The 19,807-nt window shown below is 49.5% G+C and overlaps 1 protein-coding gene across 6 annotated transcripts in view; it reads right to left on the bottom strand.

Annotated features, from left to right (window-relative positions):
• The window catches only part of LOC105495419 (signal induced proliferation associated 1 like 3), a 310,011-nt gene that overhangs the window by 106,602 nt on the left and 183,602 nt on the right, over positions 1-19,807 (bottom strand). For all 6 annotated transcript variants that reach the window (XM_071087643.1, XM_071087648.1, XM_071087644.1 and 3 more), the window contains 4 exons: positions 17,316-17,446; positions 6,600-6,788; positions 5,504-5,678; positions 526-629 (listed from right to left, as the gene is read on the bottom strand). In XM_071087643.1, the coding sequence (XP_070943744.1) occupies positions 526-629; positions 5,504-5,678; positions 6,600-6,788; positions 17,316-17,446 (599 nt within the window). The remainder of the gene's footprint in view (positions 1-525; positions 630-5,503; positions 5,679-6,599; positions 6,789-17,315; positions 17,447-19,807) is intronic.

The following is a 19,807-nucleotide window of genomic DNA, read 5'->3' as shown; positions in this document are numbered from 1 at the left end:
GATGTGAGCCTGTGGCTACAAGGAGGTGTCTCTGCCCTGCACCTGTGAATAAAGCTGCTGCAAAGAAAAGCGGAGGTGCGAAATGGGGAGGATTCCTAATATGTTGGAGTCCCTGGATCCAACCAGACCTGAGGACAGCCCTCTCCAGAATCTTAAGAGTTATATAACCGAGTAAATCTCTTTCTAGTTAAGCCAGTTTGGTGTTTCTGTTACTTGCAGTCAAAATAATGTTGACTGATTCACTCTTCTTCTTAAGACCAGTGATGACTCAAGAGGCCCTGGAGGGGAGTCGGGGTAGCTGGGGCCAAGCAGGGTGCCCAAAGAGCAGCAGGAAAGACTGGGGCCAAAGTGACATCTCGAACCACACCTGGCCTGGTCTCTAACCCCCAGGGAAAATGACTATGGTAAAGATGGCCTCCAAGGCCAAGGGCCTCCATATGATCCACAGGACGGTACTGGGAGGGCCAATGCTGGTGGGTAGGCAGTCAACATCCAGCAGCCGTGCCTCTGCTGAAAATCACTGACCTGCTGCCTGTTGTTGGGGGTGTAAGGGAGCAGGGTGGAGACGTGGAACATGATCTCGTAGTCCTGGTACGTCGTGTAGAGGGAGTGGGTTCCCGTGGAGTCGGCTGAAACAGAAATGCCAGTTAGGACCATGTTTCCAAAACCTCTGGGTTTTTGCCATATCCCACGTACCATCTGTGCTGGTTTTTAACTTGGTGCTTTCACTTCAATCCACTCTTAAAAATTAAACACATTGGCCAGTCGCAGTGGCTCATGCCTATAATCCCAGCACTTTGGGAGGCTGAGGAGGGTGGATCATCTAGGTCAGGAGTTTGAGACCAGCCTGGCCAACGTGGTGAAACCCCGTCTCTACTAAAAATACAAAAATTAGCCAGGCGTGGTGTTGGGCACCTGTAGTCTCAGCTACTCAGGAGGCTGAAGCAGAAGAATCGCTTGAACCCGGGAGCTGCAGCTTGCAGGGAGTCAAGATCACTCCACTGCACTCTAGCCTGGGCAACAGGGTGACTGTGTCTCAAAAAAAAAAAACAAAAAAATTAAATACATTTAGATAAAAAGGAAACCTCATTGCTATGCACCCACCAGACTGGTAAAAATTAAAAAGTCTGACAGCACCAAAGGTTGGTGAGGATGTGGAGCAAACGGAACCCTTGAGGTGGCTGGTTAGGTGTGTAACGCGGTCCGAGCACTTCGGAAAACTTTTTAGCAATCTCTCTTAAGCCTGAAGATGGGCTTCATTGAAAACCTAGCACTTCCTCTCCTCGGACCACAGCCCAAAGAAATCATGCCCACGTGTCCTGGGATATGGGTATAAGAAGCTTCACGTGTCAGTCACAAGAATGTGTGAACACACTGGTCAATTCACACTGTGGAAAAATATACAGCCAGGAAAAGGAACGAGTCACGGCTGTGGCTTGGGGGAATCCTCTGAATGTTGAGTGAAAGATGCTGACACAAAGCAGCACACACGGCATGATCCCATTCATGTGACGTGCAAAAGCAGGTCAGAGTATACCAGTCAGGGATGCGTACGTAAGTAGCAAAATTATGAAGAAAAGCAAAGAAATGATTATCACTGAGAATCAGGATATGGGTTCTCTCTAATAGGAAGGGAGGGTTATGACCAGGAAGAGGCAAACCTACTTATTGAGCCCATGTTTCAGAGGGGGAAACGGAGGCATGGAGAGGGAGTGCCTTCCCAAGGTCACGCTGCACTAAGTGGTAGAGTCTGGATCAGAACTCAGGCTGTCGGACTCCAGATCTGTTTTTGTTGTTGTTGTTGTTATTTGTTTGTTTTTGAGACAGAGTTTTGCTCTGTCACCCAGGCTGGAGAGCAATGGGGCAATGTGGGCTCACTGCAACCTCTGCCTCCTGGGTTCAAGCAATTCTCCTGCTTCAACCTCCCGAGTAGCTGGGATTACAGGCGCCTGCCACCATGCCTGGATAATTTTAGTATTTTTAGTAGAGACGGGGTTTCACCACGTTGGCCAGGCTGGTCGAACCCCTGACCTCAGGTGATCCACCTGCCTCAGCCTCCCAAAGCGCTGGGATTACAGGCGTAAGCCACTGTGCCCGGCCTCCAGATCTGTTCTTAACAATATTCAATGCTGCCTCAGTGTCCGGTGGGGACACTGAGGCCACAGCTGCCAGTGCCAGAGCCAGGTCGGGAGCCAGGTAACCTCAAGGTGTCTGCTCAAGCCAGGACCATCCCTGCCTGTAATTTGGGGAGACTACTTCTAGGAGCACTACGCTTCCCGGGGTCCTCTCCGAGAACGCACTTCCTGGCCAGGCATGGTGGCTCACACCTGTAATCCCAGCACCTTGGGAGGCTGATGTGGGTGGATCACCTGAGGTCAGAAGTTCAAGACCAGCCTGGCCAACATGGTGAAATCCCATCTCCACTAAAAATACAAAATTAGCTGGGTTTGGTGACATGCGCCTGTAATCCCAGCTACTCAGGAGGCTAAGGTGGAAGAATCGCTTGAATCCAGGAGGTGGAGGTTGCAGTGAGCCAAGATCGCTCCACTGCACTCCAGCCTGGGTGACAGAGCAAGACTCTGTCTCAAAAAAATGAAAAACAAAAAAACCAAAAAAAAACCAAACAATACTAACACTCACACCTGCCAGCTTCCTCCACGCCAGGCGAGCCCAGTGAGGCCTGCTGCCTCCCTGCCCGCCTAGGGGGACACCCACACTGGCAGAGCTCTGGGAAGCACCTGGCACAGAGGGAGGGCTCAGGATGTTTGGGGCAATGCTGTCCCACGGAACCCTCACCGTGCAACTGTGCTTCCAAGGTTAAGTGCAATTATTACCTTCACTCTACAGATGAGGAAACTGAGGTCAAGAGAGGCAAAGCCACCTGTCCAAGATCACGAAACTAGCAAATGGCATAATATCATGCTCGTTCCTCCTACAGCCTCCTTTAGCAGGGGAGGAGGGGAAGGTGGTGATGGCCTCAGGCACCGGCCTAACACTTCACTTCTCTAAGATTTGTCTCCTGATCTGGGCTTCCGTTTTCTAGAAGAGCAAACCGAGTCTTGGTGAGGTGTGGGGCAGAGCAATTGACTGAGCCATCTCGGGGCCTTCTCACTCCCAGCCGATGAAAACTCACCCCCAAGGACAGTGGCAGTCCATTCCCCAGGGAGCTGTGACACCTGTGAACATCACCCATCCACCCACCTAACTACTGCTCATGAAACATTTTGATCCTATACATCATATACAAATATATTTTTTCTTTCTTTTTTTTTTTTCTTTTTTTGAGATAAAGTTTTGCTCTTGTTGCCCAGGCTGGAGTACAGTGGTGTGATCTCAGCTCACTGCAACCTCTGCCTCCAAAGTTCAAGCGATTCTCCTGCCTCAGCTTCCCAAGTAGCTGGGATTACAGATATGTGTCACCACACCCGGCTAATTTTTTGTATTTTTAGTAGAGATGGGGTTTTACCATGTTGGCCAGGCTGGTCTCGAACTCTTGACCTCATGATCCACCTGCCTTGGCCTCCCAAAGTGCTGGGATGATAGCTGTGAGCCACTGTGCCCGGCCTAATTATTTATTTTTTTGAGACAGTGTCGCTCTGTCACCCAGGCTAGAGTGCAGTGGTGCAATCTCGGCTCACTGCAACCTCCACCTTCTGGGTTCAAGTAATTCTCCTGCCTCAGCCTCCTGATCAGCTGGGACTATAGGCACACGCCACCATACCACCATACCCGGCTAATTTTTGTGTTTTTTAGTAGAGACAGGGTTTCACTATATTGGCCAGGCTGGTCTCGAGCTCCTAACCTCATGATCTGCCTGCCTCAGCCTCCCAAAGTGTTGGGATTATAGGCGTGAGCCACCGCGTCCAGCCTATTTATTTATTTTTGAGATGGGGTCTTGCTCTGTTGCCCAGGGTGGAGTGTAGTGGCATGACTTTAGCTCGCTGCAGTCTCAAACTCCCAGGTTCAAGCAATCCTCCCGCCTCAGCCTCCCAAACCTGGTGGCATGAGCCACCATGCTTGACTCTGTTTTTCTTTAGAGTTCCACTATATAAGAGCATACCCCCAAACAATATATGGCTGGTGGATTTTTTCTTTTTCCAGAGACAGGGTCTTGCTTTATTGCCCAGGCTGGTCTTGAATACCTGGCCTCAAGCAATCATCCTGCCTTGGCCTCCAAAAGTGTTGGGATTACAGGTGTGAGTCATCCTGCTGAGCCTGCTGGTTTTTGCCAGTTTTTTGTTTGCTAGTTTTGGCTCATATGTGTAGTTCCAGCACTTTGGGGGGCCAAGAATCCCTGGAGGCCTTGTGTTTGAGACCAGTCTGGGTAACATAGCAAGACCTTGTCTCCATAAAAAAGGATAATTGGCCCGCACGGTGGCTCACACCTGTAATCCCAGCACTTTGGGAGGCTGAGGCAGGCAGATCACGAGATCAGCAGTTTGAGACCAGCCTGGCCAATATGGTGAAACCCCATCTCTACTAAAAATACAAAAACTAGCTGGGCATGGTGGCACACGCCTGTAGTCCCAGCTACTCGGGAGGCTGAGGCAGAATAATCCCTAGAACCCAGGAGGCAGAGGTTGCAGTGAGCTGAGATTGGGCCACTGCACTCCAGCCTGGGCAATAGAGGGAGACTCTGTCTCCAAAAAAAAAAAAAAAAAATATATATATATATATATATTGTTATGTGAAAGGCATCATTCAGGTCCCACTCTTCTGAGGTTTGCTGTCTTTGCACAGCACGAAGCATGCAGCTCTCCTCCACGCTGATGCCCTTGGTGCCAGTTCATCTCCGCTGGGTGAACACACCACAACCTTGCCAGTGTGCATTGGGTGCACCGAGGTGCCGGTGATTAGGGATATTCAGTCCTCTCCTGCCGTGCATGTGTGCATTAGACAGAGTGCATACCTAGGAGTGCAAGAGCTGAGTCACAGAGCAGGGTCTCTTCAAACTGGATTTGAATGTGCTGTACCGTTTTCCAAAGTGGTTGCACATGGCCAGGTGCAGTGGCTCACGCCTATAATCCCAACACTTTGGGAGGCTGAGGTGGGTGGACCACTTGAGGTCAGGAGTTCGAGACCAGTCTGGCCAATATGGTGAAACCCCATCTCTACTAAAAATACAAAAATTACCCAAGTGTGGTGGTGCACACCTGTAGTCACAGCTACTCGAGAGGCTGAGGCAGGAGAATATTGTTTGAACCTGGGAGGTGGAGGTTGCAGTGAGATGAGCTCACACCTCTGCACTCCAGCCTGGGCCACAGAGTGAGATTCTGTCTCAAAAACAACAACAACAACAACAACAACAACAAAACAAAAAAAAAAAAAAAAGGAAAAAAGAAAAAAGAAAATGGCTGCACTTATTTGTGCTCCTACAAGTCTGAGAGCTCCACAGCTCCACTGCTCCACGTCCCCACCCTGGCATCCCCAGACCTTTTAAGCTTTGCCCGTTGAGTGGGCGTGCAGTGGTGGCTCACTGTGATCTAACTGGCCCCCCACTTACTCTTGACGTCCAGCTGGGCAGCGTACTTGGTGAAGCCCTTCAGGCAGACCTTCTCGCCGATGAGGGAGAGGAACTCCTCGAAGGCGGGGCCAGCCTCCTCGTTGTTGTACATCTCCTCCTCGGAGCTCTGGCCGGCCTTGCAATAGAGGATGCCCACCTTGTGCTTCCGGCAGAGCTGCAGAGGCAAGAGTGGCTTTGTGGAGGCAGGCCAGGCAGAGATGGCAGAGGGAAGGGAGCAAGGGGTATGTCTGAGGCCTTCAGCCCTGGGAGCTGCTGGGACCACTCGAGAACCCAGAGCCACAGCCAGACAGGGAGGAAAACAGTGTTGGGGCATGGCGGCATGTCCCAGTTGTCCCTTTCCCTCTCTTCCCTCCCACAGAAGCACAGTGAGGTGTCCAGGCTGCCTCTTCTCGCTATGGCGGGTGGAGGATGGCTGGTGATGCCACGCTTGCATGAAAGAGACTGTTGCCTTGGCCGGCTTCCCACAGTAGGTGGAATGCTTCCCACAGTAGGTGGACTGGGATGGGCTGAGATTCTGCAAAAGCAAAATCTGGAGGGCTCAAGGCTTATAGTCAATAGCTTTTTTTAGGGAGTGGGCTCCCAACAACCATGTTTGCTTTAGGTATCTCGGATTCCCCTGGTCACTGGTGACTGGGCCACGGTCAGCCACCTGACCTACGCATAGCCCAATTGATGGCTCTCCTGTGACCAGGGTCAGCTTGCTGGGGTCTGCCTGTGGCTGGAATTCTAACAGACTGGGAGCTGTGGGAGAGGCGAGAGAAGCAGAGGGAGCCAGCGTGTGGAGCGGGGAGGAAAGACGCTAACCCCCCACCACAGACACATATACGCAGCACACATGGGGACCTAGCAGCGATCTCACCCCCAGACGATCTCCCTCCTTTAGGAGACCCAGTTACATTCCTGCTCTTGGCACCACTAGAATTTGATTCGAATCCCTCCTTTTGCTGAAACCAGCTTAAGTAGGTTTCTGTTACTTGCAAAGAAAAAAGGATGTGACCAAGATAGAAAAAGGTACCAGGAGTGGGGTTGCAAGCTACTGCCCCTGCAGCACCCTGATCTCCAGCCCCTGACTCACCCCTTGCTCATCGAGCTTCAGCAGTTGCTCTGTCACCTTGGGGGTGTTGAGGGCCAGCCGCAGGCAGTGGATGTTGAGCTCGGGGATGACGTACTCCAGGGCATCCTTCAAGGGCAAGCCCCGCCCGGTCCCATGCTTGGTGGCTGTGGGCGTGGCATCTTCCAGGATGGAGCCCCGCAGGGTGATGAGCTACTCAAGGGAGAGAAGGGAAGGTTAGGGGGTTCTTGGGACCTAGAAAGGGATGACAGCATACGACAGACATCTTGTGTTGAAAGAGACATGTGTGATGATTGGAAGTTTGTGCTCTAAGGTCAGAAAGTCCTAGGTCTGAGCCAGAACTTGAACCTGTTGCCGCCTGGCTGTGTGGTCTTGACCAAGTGACTTCGTATCTCTGAGCCTCAGCTTGCTCTTTTGTGAAATGGGTACAGGATGGTATTGTAACCTTGAAGGGGTGTTGGGAGGGTTAAATGAGACAATAATGTAAACTAACTTCATCTGTTCAACATATATTGGCTGAGTGCCTCCTCTGAGACACTGAGTCCTATTCTAGGTGCAATGAACAAAGACCCTTGTCCTTGTGGAGCTGACACTGGAATCGGAGAGAAGTATTATGTAAGGTAGTAGGGAGTATAATGAAGAAAACAGGTCCTACCAAGAGGATGTGGGCTCTTGTCCTTATTACAGTAATACTGTATTATGTACACATTCCTGTAAATGCTTATGTAAAACACCCGCCTGCCTTGAATACTGGCACCACCTTGGATCTTGAACTGTGGCACTGGTTTCCGACCAGTTTCTTCAAATTAAAAAAAAAAAAAAAAAAAAAAGGCTGGGCGCAGTGGCTCACGCCTGTAATCCCAGGACTTTGGGAGGCTGAGGCGGGCAGATCACGAGGTCAGGAGATCGAGACCATCCTGGCTAACAAGGTGAAACCCCGTCTCTACTAAAAATATAAAAAATTAGCCAGGCATGGTGGCCGGTGCCTGTAGTCCCAGCTACTCAGAAGGCTGAGGCAGGAGAATGGCGTGAACCTGGGAGGCAGAGGTTGCAGTGAGCCGAGATCACACCACTGCACTCCCGCCTGAGCAACAGAGCGAGACTCCGTCTCAAAAAAAAAGAAAAGAAAAGAAAAAAAGGGTCAGGTGCAGTGGCTCACACCTGTAATCCCAGCACTTTGGGAGGCCAAGGTGGGCAGATCACTTGAGGTCAGGAGTTTGAGACCACCCTGGCCAACATGGTGAAACCCCATCTCTACTAAAAATACAAAAATTAGCCAGGCATGGTGGCACGTGCCTGTAATCCCAGCTACTTGGGAGGCTGAGGCAGGAGAATCACTTGAACCCGGCAGGCAGAGGTTGCAGGGAGCCAAGATTGCACCACTGTACTCCAGTCTGGGTGACAGAGCAAGACGCAGTCTCAAGAAATAAATAAAAAAGGAAGAAAAACGCCACCAGTGATTCTAATGTGGATGGTCTGGGATGGGGCCAGACATGCATGTTTGTATACATGGCATATTTTTAATCCATCTCAGGTGCTTCTGATGGGCAGCCAGGGATGAAAACCTTTGGACAAAGCCAGTCACAGCCATCTCATTCCCATTCCCCAGATGTTGCTTTCCTAGGTTTTCCTATAGACAACCATGTGACCAATTCCAGGCAATAAGACGTGAGGGGAATTGTGCTTGGTGAGGACTTCTGGTGCAGATTTCTCTCTAATAAAAGGAAAGCCCCATTTGGGAGGCCAAGGCGGGCGGATCATCTGAGGTCAGGAGTTTGAGACCAGCCTGACCAATGTGGTGTAACCCCATCTCCACTAAATACACAAATATTAGCAGGGTGTGGTGGCGCATGCCTGTAATCCCATTTACTTGGGAGGCTGAGGCAGGAGAATCGCTTGAACCCAGGAGGTGGAGATTGCAGTGAGCTGAGATCACACCATTACACTCCAGCCTGGCAACAAGAGCCAAACTCTATCTCAAAAAAAAAAAAAACACAAAGAAACATAGGTGTGAGGCCAAATAAATTATCACAAAGTGAATACCTGCGTAATCACTATCCAAATCAAGAAATGCATTTCCAGCACCCACAGCCCTTTTGTACCCCCTTCTTTTTCCCCAAAGGTAACTATATCCTGATTTTCAACACCATCATTTATCATTTATTTCTATTTTTGAACTTCATGCAGTTTGTATTTTTTTATTCTTTTGTTCTTTTGAAGACAGGGTCTCACTCTGTTGCCCAGGCCGGAATGGAGTGGCACAATCACGGTTCACTGCAGCCTCGACCTCCTGGGCGCAAAAGATCCCCCTGCCTCAGCTTCCTGAGTAGCGGGGACTATAGGCATGTGCCACCATGCCTGGATAATTCTGTATATCTTTTGTAGAGACAGAGTCCCACTATGCTGCCCAGGCTGGTCTGCAACTCCTAGGCTCAAGTGATCCTCCCGCCTCGGCCTCCCGGAGTCCCGGGATTACAGGTGTGAGCTACTGCGTCCAGCCAGGCAGTTTGTACTCTTTTGTTATCTGGCTTCTTTCTCTGAATCCTACATATGTGAGATGCAGCCACGCTGTTGCGAGAGGCTGACGTTTTACTTTGATAGGTTTGGTCCTTTTCACGTTGATAAGCATCAGAACTGCTTCCAGTATTTGCCAACTGTGAACAGTGCTGTTAGGAACCCTCACAGAAGCACCTCAGTGCACATGAACACATTTTTTTTTGGTTTTATACCTAGGACAGAAATTGCTAAACCACCAGGCATGCTAATCTTCAATTTTACTGAACTGCCAAATAGTTTTCCAAGTGGTTGTACCAATTTACACCCCACCAGCCCTGTCTGAGCCCCTGCTGCTCCACATCCTCACTAACACCAGCTCGTACCTGTAGCCACAGCATGCTGCTGGCCACCAGGTCATGCCACGCACGGGACCAGCACCACACCAAGAATGCACAAGAAAAATCCCTCCCCAGGGGGCTTGTTACAAGCACCCAAAGTACACTTGGGGCTGTGGTCTAAAGACTAAAGAGGAGGCCAGGTCTGGTGGCTCACGCCTGTAATCCCAGCACTCTGGGAGGTTGAGGCGGGCGGATCACCTGAGGCCAGGAGTTCGAGACCAGCCTGGCCAACGTGGTGAAACCCCATCTCTACTAAAATAGATAAATTAGCCAGACATGATGGCTTATGCCTGTAATCCCAGTTACTTGGGAGGCTGAGGCAGGGGAATCACTTGAACCCAGGAGGCGGAAGTTGCAGTGAGTTGAGATTGTGCCACTGTACTCCAGCCTGGGCGACAGAGTGAGACTCCATCTCAACAACAACAACAACAACAAGACTAAGAAGGATAAGTATTAACTGCAAAAACATGCTTGCCTAAGTCGAAAAACACAGGAGGTGGCAAAAAAAACATGTCATGACTTCGCCTCTAAGCACACAGCCCGCCACCCTTGCCAAATAGCACCTGGGCAAGAGGTATGTGTGGAAGGAATAGAATGATCCCACTTCTGGCCCCGGTAATTAATAACAAACAAATCTCTCTCATCACAAGCAGGGTAGTGTTGAAACCGATCATGAAAAGCAATAGTGTCAGGGGCTTTGCCCTGTCAATCTGGGCGGCCCTGGGGTTGTGGGTTTCAGTTAAGGCACCAACAGGATCAGTGTCTTTATATCCCATTGACACTGTCCCACAGTGCCCTCTGCTGGGAATGAGGGACAGCATGGACCAGAAATCATTCTTCCCTGGAGACCGGTGGCTTACAGTCATATTTTGGCTCTGACCACCTCATCAGCGCACACTACTTGAAAAGCTCTTTCTGCACTGGGGACAGTAAGTGCGACACTGGCAGGTCATGAGTGGCCACCTCACTCTCTACCTGGTCACCCCCACCATCACCTCTCACCTGGACAGCAGCCTCCTCCAGGTCTCCCTGCCCCTGCCCTGTCCCCAGTCCATTCCTTCTACAGCTGCCCGAGTCAGATCACAGCCCTCCTCTGCTCAGAGCCTGAAAACATCTGGCATCAGCTGGTCAAGGGCAACAAATCAAGTAAGCCATGAAAGGCACACAGTGCCACGCGAGCAAGGAGGTTCCAGCTGGTACAGGTTATCCCCACTCACTCCTGACTCAGACGCGCTCCCCGCTTGACTGTGCTGGGCGGTGGGTGTACCCTTCAAGAGCATTTCCTAGGAGGTTACTTAGGAGGTGGTCTGCCTGGATTTGAATTCTAGCTCTAGCTCCTCCCTAGCTGTGTGATTCTGGGCAAGCCACTTAATTTCCCTATTACCTCATTGACAAAATGGGGATAAAAATGCCTGCCTCAAGGCACTGAAAGGATTCAAAAAGATCTGTGTATAATGCTTAGCGCTGTATCTTGGGCATAGAGTAAGAGCTCAATGTGTGTTAACCACTATTATCTGTAGATGAGTGTTAAATGTTTATGTACAAAGTCACATGCATAGTTAATAGTTTTAAATTTTTTGTTTCTTTTTTATTTGTTTTTGGAGACGGAGTTTCGCTCTTGTCGCCCAGGCTGGAATGCAATGGTGTGATCTTGGCTCACTGCAACCTCTGCCTCCTGGGTTCAAGTGATTCTCCTGCCTCAGCTTCCCGGGTAGCTGGGATTACAGGTGTGTGCCACCACACCCAGCTAATTTTCGTAGTTTTAGTAAAACCTCCCATCCCATGGTTTTGCCATGTTGACCAGGCTGGTCTCGAACTCCTGACCTCAGGTGATCCACCTGCGTAGGCCTCCCAAAGTGCTGAGATTACAGGCGTGAGCCACCATGCCCGGCAATTCACTTATTTTTAATAGAGACAGGGTCTCGCTATGTTGCCCAGGTTAGTCTCAAACTCCTGGGCTCAAGCAATCTTTCTCCCTCGGCTTTCCAAAGTGCTGGGATTACAGGTGTGAGCCACTGCACCTAGACGAGTTTTAAATTTTTTAACCTTAAGCAGGAAGCTACATTTTTTTGCTTTTCCCCCTACTTAACAATATGCTTTGGAGATTGTTCATTTAAACACACACATGGCCAGGTGCAGTGGCTCATGCCTGTAATCTTGGCATTTTGGGAGGCCAAAGGAGGAGGGTTGCCTGAGCCCAGGAGTTCAAGACCAGCCTGGGCAACATAGTGAGATTCTATCTCTAAAAATAAAACAAAATTATTAGCCAGGTATGGTGGTGCACGCCTGTGGTGTCAGCTGCTAGGGACGCTGAGGCAGGAGGATCACTTGAGCCCAGGAATTTGAGGCTGCAGTGAGCTATGACTGCACCATTGCACTTCAGCCTGGGGGACAGAGTGAGACCCTGTCTCAAAAATAAATAAGCAAACACACAAAGACACACACAAATCAGATGTACCTACTGAACAAACACTTGCTTTTTTCACTTAATGAAAGCTTTCCTTTTTCTACTTTGCATACTTATGTATTGTCTAAGTTCTTAACAATAAGCGTCTGGTACTTTTTAAATAAAAAAGAAAAATCAATAAAATAAAAATCCAAATCTCTAACCCTATCAGAACTAAAGCCTGTCAAAAACTCATGTGTGCTAGGCCAATGAGAACCACTGGGCCTGGGCGGGGCCACACAGTTCCTGGCTGGTTGCCATTCCCACTCCCTCCTCAGTGTCCTGGGTGAGACAGTGGCAGTGAAGGGGCTTGAGACAGGGCAGCCTGGCCTGGTACTCGTCCTGTCCAGGCTCTCTGGGTTTTGGATGAGTGGTGCCAAAGCCCAGCTCCAAGTCTGTTCCTGCCTCGGTGGGGAGCCTGGCACTGACAATGCTCATATCCCATCTGCTGGGAGATGCGGGTCCACTCGAGACTGTCGCTTGGCAGCCAGGGGCGGCCATCTGGGGCAGGCCTGCTGGCTTGGAAGGCAGCCCAGACCTCTCGCTCTGGCCCCCATGCCCTGGTTTACAGGACCCCAAGGCATGTGTGTGTGAACATGAGAAGGACAGAACCCCATCCGTGAGCTCAATCCATGCTCCCCAGAATGGGCCTCTGACCTCCTGGGAAAGAACGTCCGCTGCGACAGTGGTACTGCTCATAATCATTTTCCGTCAAGTGTCAGGCCCAGCACTGCCTGCTTGATATGTGCAACCTCACCGAGCCCACAACACAGTTCTGCAAGCCAAGAATTTCCAAGAGGGAAACTGAGGCTCCGAGAGGAAATGAGCCATGTGCCCAAGGTTCTAGAACTGCTGAGTGGCCAAACTAGGACTCATATGAGGTCTCCAACCCATGGAGCATGGCTCTGCCTCAGGACCTCTGCACTGGCTGTTCCCTCTGCCTGGAATGCTCTTCTTCCAGTTGTCCACACGGCTCCCTCTCCCCTTCTCTAGGTTTACTAGAACGTTACCTTCCCAGTGAGGCCTCTCGACCTTCCTGTTAAAAATCTAAGCACCTGCCACACTCATCACTCCTCCTTGCTTCGTTCCCCACCTTGTCACTATAGGCAGCACCTACAGCGTAATTTGCTAAGGTGTTTGGTGTCCTGCTCTCTCCTCCTCAAAGACCCACTCCCCTGAATATCTTTGCTGCCTTGTGTGCTATGGTACCCTCCATGCCCAGCATAGAGCTGGGACGGGGGAGCACTGAGCAAACGTCTATGGAATGGATGGATCCCAGGCCTGTGGCTGTGAGACCCAAAGTGTCCCCGTGCTGTCACCTGGGATGGACCAGAGTCCCCCACGGCTAGTTTTGCAGGTGCTGGGGGTAGGAAGTAGATGGGAGCAGGTATACACTGGGAATGGCATCAAGCCAGTTTCAAACTTAGTGAACAGGAAATCACAGCAAAAAAATTATATAACCCAGTATCCATGCACTAAAGTCTCACAACTCTCAGTATGTGTGGCATAGTCTAATATATATATATTTTTTAATTTTTATATTTTAAGTTCTAGGGTACATGTGTATAACGAGCAGGTTTGTTACATAGGTATTACATGTGCCACGTTGGTTTGCTGCACCCATTAACTCATCATTTACATCAGGTATTTCTCCTAATGCTATAGTCTGGTATTTTTTATTTTTTAGAGACAAGGGTCTCACTGTGGTGCCTAGGCCGGTCTTGAACTCCAGGTTTCAAGCAATCCTCCTGTCTTAGCCTCCCGTCCCAAAATGCTGGGATTACAGGTATGAGCCACCATGCCTGCCTATATATTGTATTCTCTTTTTTTTTTTTTTTTTTTGAGACGGAGTCTCACTGTCACCCAGGCTGGAATGCAGTGGCCGGATCTTAGCTCACTGCAAGCTCCACCTCCCGGGTTTACGCCATTCTCCTGCCTCAGCCTCCCGAGTAGCTGGGACTACAGGCGCCCGCCACCATGCCTGGCTAGTTTTTCTGGTATTTTTTTAGTAGAGACGGGGTCTCACTGTGTTAGCCAGGATGGTCTCGATCTCCTGACCTCGTGATCCGCCCGTCTCGGCCTTCCAAAGTGCTGGGATTACAGGCTTGAGCTACCGCGCCTGGCCCTTATTGTATTCTCTTTCTTCTTCTTCTTTTTTTTTTTTTTTTTTTGAGACAGAGTCTCACTGTGTCACCCAGCCTGGAGTGCAATGGAGTGATCTTGGCTCACTGCAACTTCCACCTCTCAGGTTCAAGCGATTATCCTGCCTCAGCTTCCTGAGAAGCTGGGATTACAGGCACCTGCTACTACACCTAGCTAATTTTTTTTTGTATTTTTAGTAGAGACGGGGTTTTGCCATTTTGGCCAGTCTGGTCTCAAACTCCTGACCTTGGGTGATCCACCCACCTCAGCCTCCCAAAGTGCTGGGATTACAGACGTAAGCCTCCATGCCCGGCCTATTATATTTTCATTACGAACAAAAACACAAATGCTAGCACTGAGTTGGCTGAGCTCCTAACTCATGAGTGGGTCCAATGTGCAGTCTAAGCTGACTCAGTCAAACCCCAGAGGCAGCCGAGTGTGGTGGCCAGAACACAGGCAGGCACCCTGCCCTGCCATGCCCTGGAGGGTGCTTTGGGCAAGTCCCTTCACCTCTCTGTGCCTGTTCTGTCATCTATAAATGAGGACAAGAGTGTCTTCATCCTAGAATCGTGATGAGATTTAAGTGAGTTAATAGATATAAAAGGTATAGAATATTGCCTGACACACAGTATAAAGGAGATTTGCAGTAATAATAACCTTTGTAATAAATATATATATATATATAATTTTATTTTTTTTTTAGATGGAGTCTCGCTCTGTCACCCAGGCTGGAGTGCAGTGGTGCAATCTCGGCTCACTGCAACCTTTACCTCCTGGGTTCAAGAGATTCTCATGCCTCAGCCTCCCGAGCAGCTGAGACTACAAGTGTGCGCTAACATACCCAGCTAATTTTTTGTGTTTTTAGTAGAGACAGGGTTTTACCATATTGGCCAGGCTGGTCTTGAACTCCAGGGCTCAAACGACCCACCTGCCTCGGCCTCCCAAAGTGCAGGGATTACAGGTGTGAGCCACTGTACCCAGCCTATTTATATTTATAAGTATATGACAGTAGGCGTCATTTCACCCAGCAGTTGCCCGTATGTCCTAAAACAGTCGGATGCAGTGTGAGCTGTCACCTCTCATTCTGCTCTGGTGCTCATCTGGCCAGAAAGGTGGGTGGAGGGAGGAGGGGCTGGGGAGACAGAGGCTGGTGACCACCTGTGGTTTGGCACACATGGTTTTGTGGCTGCCTCTTCCTGGCTGCTGCAAAGCCTCTGTGCCATCCCATTCCCCCAACACAGTGGGAAGGTCTTGGTCAGGGGATGGGGCGAGGGCACTCCGAGCTGCATCTGCCAGCCTGGATGAGGTCCAGGACTTGGCTGGCCCCACAAAAGTCCTTGGCAGCCTCAGCCTGCTAGGCTTCCATGTCTGGGCAAAGGCCAGGCCCAAGGGGCTGGGGCAATGCACGCTGAGGGAGACCCATTTTGGAGGGCCTGCCTAGCTGGTGACTGCCCCTTTTCTGAAAGGTCTTCCTTATTTGGGTCTTCTGGACCTCTCTGTCATTTCTGCTTGCCTGGGTCCCCTCTTTTTGCTGAGGATCTGCCCTGCCTCCTTCTCCAGTGAGCTCTGGTGGAACTGTCAATCACAGTGCCTGGCCCTGCCCCTGGACCCAGGGTGGGGGGTAACATGTGCTAGACCTGGCCAGTTTCCTCTACCACCCCGATCACAGCGACTGGCCCAGGGATTGCATTTGTGATCTAAGCAGAGCCAGAGTTCTTCCCAGATAAATCTGTCTAAGTCTTTTTTTTTTTTTTTTTTTTGAGATGGAGTTTTGTGTTTGTTGCCTAGGCTGGAGTACAATGGTGCAATCTCAGCTCACTGCAACCTCCGCCTCCTGGGTTCAAGCAATTCTCCTGCCTCAGTCTCCTGAGTAGCTGGGATGACAGGCGCCTGTCACCACGCCCAGCTAATTTTTGTATTTTTGGTAGAGACGGGGTTTCACCATGTTGGGCAGGCTGGTCTCAAACTCCTGACCTCAGGTGATCCGCCTGCCTTGGCCTCCCAAAGTGCTGGGATTACAGGCATGAACTACTACTGTGTCTGGCCAGTCTGAGCCTTTGGGATGAGAAGGCGTAAAGATGTAGGTTTGAGCAGCCCATCTCCATGTTCCCATGACACGGTGAGAGCTTGTTAGTGGCAGAAGAAAATGACATTCATGATGCAAACAGCAAAGCCAAGCAGAGACCTAAAGTAGCAGAGTTCTGGTGACTGCATTTGAGTCTCTAAGTCCAGCTATGCCCGAAGCTTGCCCTACCTCTGGATTTGCAGCTACACGAACCATGAATGCTATTTCTGACTTAAGAAAGTTAGAAGTAGACTTCTGTCACTTACAATTTAGAGTTCTAATAGAGCATGGGTGCCCCAGCAGGACTTCCCCACTAGCTACAGCTGACATTTAATCCAGGGGAAGGCCTCCAGCCAGGATCATGGGCTTCTCCACTCAGAATGGAAAGTGACACATTGGGAGTACCTTGAGCTGATTGGCCCAACAGCAGCGCCTGTGGTTGACAGTCCCCAATTCCTGTCCTGCCTGAGGCTTGTTGCCTTAATTCTTTCCATTATGTAGGACACCTCATGATCCTAAAATGATCCCTTACCTTCCCTTTTATTTCTTATGCTTATTAGAGTTAATCTCTCGCAAACAGGTTTTGTAATGTTGGGCTCTGAAGTCAGACACCCTGGACTGAAATCTTGGTCTGGCCACTGATTCATTGATCCTATAGAAATCATTTATCTTTCTCTCTCTCTTTTTTTTTTTTTTTTTTTTTTTTGAGACAGAGTCTCACTCTGTCGCCCAGGCTGGAGTGCAGTGGCATAATTTCAGCTCAGTGCAGCCTCTGCCTCCCAGTTTCAAGCAATTCACCTGGCTCAGCGTCCCCAATAGCTGGGATTATAGGCGCGTGCCACCACGCCTGGCTGATTTGTATTTTTGGTAGAGATGGAGTTTCGCCATGTTGGTCAGGCTGGTCTTGAACTCCTGACCTCATCTGAGCCACCCACCTCGCTTCCCAAAGTGCTGGGATTACAGGTGTGAGCCACTGTGCCCAGCCGGAAGTCACTGAAATTCTGAGTCTTAGTTTCCTCCTCTACGAGATGGAGAGACTAACAGGATTGCTCTCCTGGGGTGGTTGGAAAGATTCCATGAGATGAAGCCAGGGAAGTCTTTGCCCCCAGAACCTAGCTCGAGATGCGAGTGGCTATGATTTCTTTAATAAGAACGAGAGTGATGGGACCTACCTCGCGGGTCCGGAAGATGATCCTGTACTGGTACTGAGGTCCATGCTCCTTGTGGTCTTCCAGCTTCTCCCGCTTAATGCTCACAGCCACTGGCCCCAGTTTCTCATCCACGCCGAAGTAATTGGCATGTTCTAAGAAGGAAGAGCAGGCGAGTTCAGGCTCAGCTGTCTGGGAAGGAGGGGCCCTGATGCCCAGCAGGCCTGCAGATAGGGTGATCAGGCAGGGTCCTGTGCAATCTGTGGGATGCTGGTCACGCAAACCTCATGCCTTGGTCACACACACCCCCAGTGGAGAAACTGTAAGAGGCAAAAGCCCACCTTACTGTACCACCTCTGCCAAGCCACAGAACTTTTCTGAGCCTCAGTGCTCTTGTCTGAGAAAACTGGGCCTTGATGCCACCCACAATTCAGAGAGCTGATGTGAAGGCAAAATGAAGCTACAGATATGAAACGCTTACTACGGTGCATGGCATGTCATCAACCCAGCACCACTGTGATTCATCCCGTGCTTGCAAATTATTCACTTGGTTTAACTGCTGATTAGCCCTTGTGAAGTTGTTAAGTACGATTCTAGTCTAGAGAGCCTCCTGACATCTGGGCTCTGCCCCTTAAGAGATGTCTGGTCCCAGCCAAGTTGCTAGACAGCATTTTCAGCCATAAAATAAAGTTAAAGGTGGACCCAGCCTTGAGCACTGTGCCAGGCACATAGCACGCACATGATGAGTGTTGGCAATGACCAGCCCCAGTCGTTGGCGCCTGTCAGGGACCACGATAGGGGTCCCCAGGCATCGCCTTTATCTCACCATGGTTCTTTACCTAGGTAACTTCAACACTGCTCTTTTTTCCCTTAGGGTAACAGAGGCTTTAGCCAGCCATGGGGCACGCCTCCTCCTCCTCCTCTACCCGACAGCTGCCTCCTCTTTTTTTCTAAAACATGCTGCTATCTTATAACCCTTCCAGGCAAACAGTTCTTCCCGACGTATAACCCAAGTATCTCATGCTTGTGTGGGTATCCACCAGCGGTCTGTCTTGACCCAAGTCCATGAAGTTAGCATCACCCACCGCCGGAAATTGTACTGGTACGCTGAATGTTTTTAACTGATGGTTCTTGTTCTCATGAGATGCTCTTGGCAAATCAAAGGCTAATCTAAAGGCAAAATATTGTGTGTTAATTAATGGCCCCAATCAGGATAGCATCTGCAGGGGGTTCAACAATCTCCAGCTGATCAGAGAATGGAATAAACATTGTACTCTACAGATCTACAGATCGCAGATACCAGCTTATTCCTGAAGCAGCTACAGGGGTTGTTGCTTTTCCCATCAATGCATATCTAGCTCCTTGCAAATCCTAGCATATCGTAGACACTCAAACACTGACCAATGATTAATTTATTTACTAGTTTTGACAAAGACTCTTTGCTTGGCTAAACTTTCGTCAGGCTTTGGAATATTCTCCTAGGCCCATCTGTGCACCTCCTTGTAAAATCCAGTTTTAACAAAGAACCCTGCTAAGTCAGTTTAGCAAGAACCCTGACCCCCAACCTTATCCTAATATCTGGACATCCTCAACATCTGATCAAGCTCTTCATCCTCCACCATCCAAAGGTGATGTCGGATCATCCTGGTGTGTCATCAGCGAGATTAGGTTGGTTTAGCCAGAATCTTCCTTACCTCTGACATTTCTTCTTAGTAATTTCTTCCATCCACTGACCCCCACCCTGACTCTTGGCTATAAATCCCCACTTGACCACGCTGTATTCAGAGCTAAGCCCAATCTCTCTTCCCTACTGCCAGACCCCGCCGCAGTGGTCCCTACGCCTACTGTGATGGCTCTGAATAAATTCTTTACTGTGCTTTAACAAATATTACTGAATAGTTTTCTTTTTTGAGACAGGGTCTTGCTCTGTCACTCAGGCTGGAGTGCAGTGGTGCAATCATGGCTCACTGCAACCTCTGCCTCCAGGGCTGAAGCGATCCTCCCAGCTCAGCCTCCACAGTAGTTGGGACTACAGACACGTGCCACCACACCTGGCTAAATTTTTAACCTTTTTTTGAGGTCTCACTATGTTGCCCAGGCTTGTCTCTTAACTCCTAGGGGCAAGTGATCATCCCGCCTCAGCCTCCAAAAGTGCTGGAATTACAGGCGTTCAGGGAGCCCTTGTGCTTGGCCAGGACATTTTTTTCTTGAACAGCTTTCAGTGCTACAAAGAAATTTTTAAAAATAAAATGACTTTTTTTTTTTTTTTTAAAGCTGCATGATGAGTACTTCCTACCTGCCTAACACAGAACTAAGTATTTTAATGTATAATCTTACTTGATCTTTATTTGATCAACATTCCTTTCATGTAAGTATTTGTATGTGTAGGTTGAAAAGAATGTGTTCTTTGTTGGTTAGGTACAAAGTTAATATATATACAGTGTAAAATCAAGTTTTCATTAGGTTATTCAAATCCTCTAAATCCTTATTTTTCAGTTACTAGATTCTGTCAATTT

This window comes from Macaca nemestrina, chromosome 20 (genome assembly GCF_043159975.1).
Source record: "Macaca nemestrina isolate mMacNem1 chromosome 20, mMacNem.hap1, whole genome shotgun sequence".
Classification (NCBI taxonomy): domain Eukaryota; kingdom Metazoa; phylum Chordata; class Mammalia; order Primates; family Cercopithecidae; genus Macaca; species Macaca nemestrina.
Note: the sequence above shows the minus strand (reverse complement) of the source record. Positions and strands in the feature narration are given on the sequence as shown.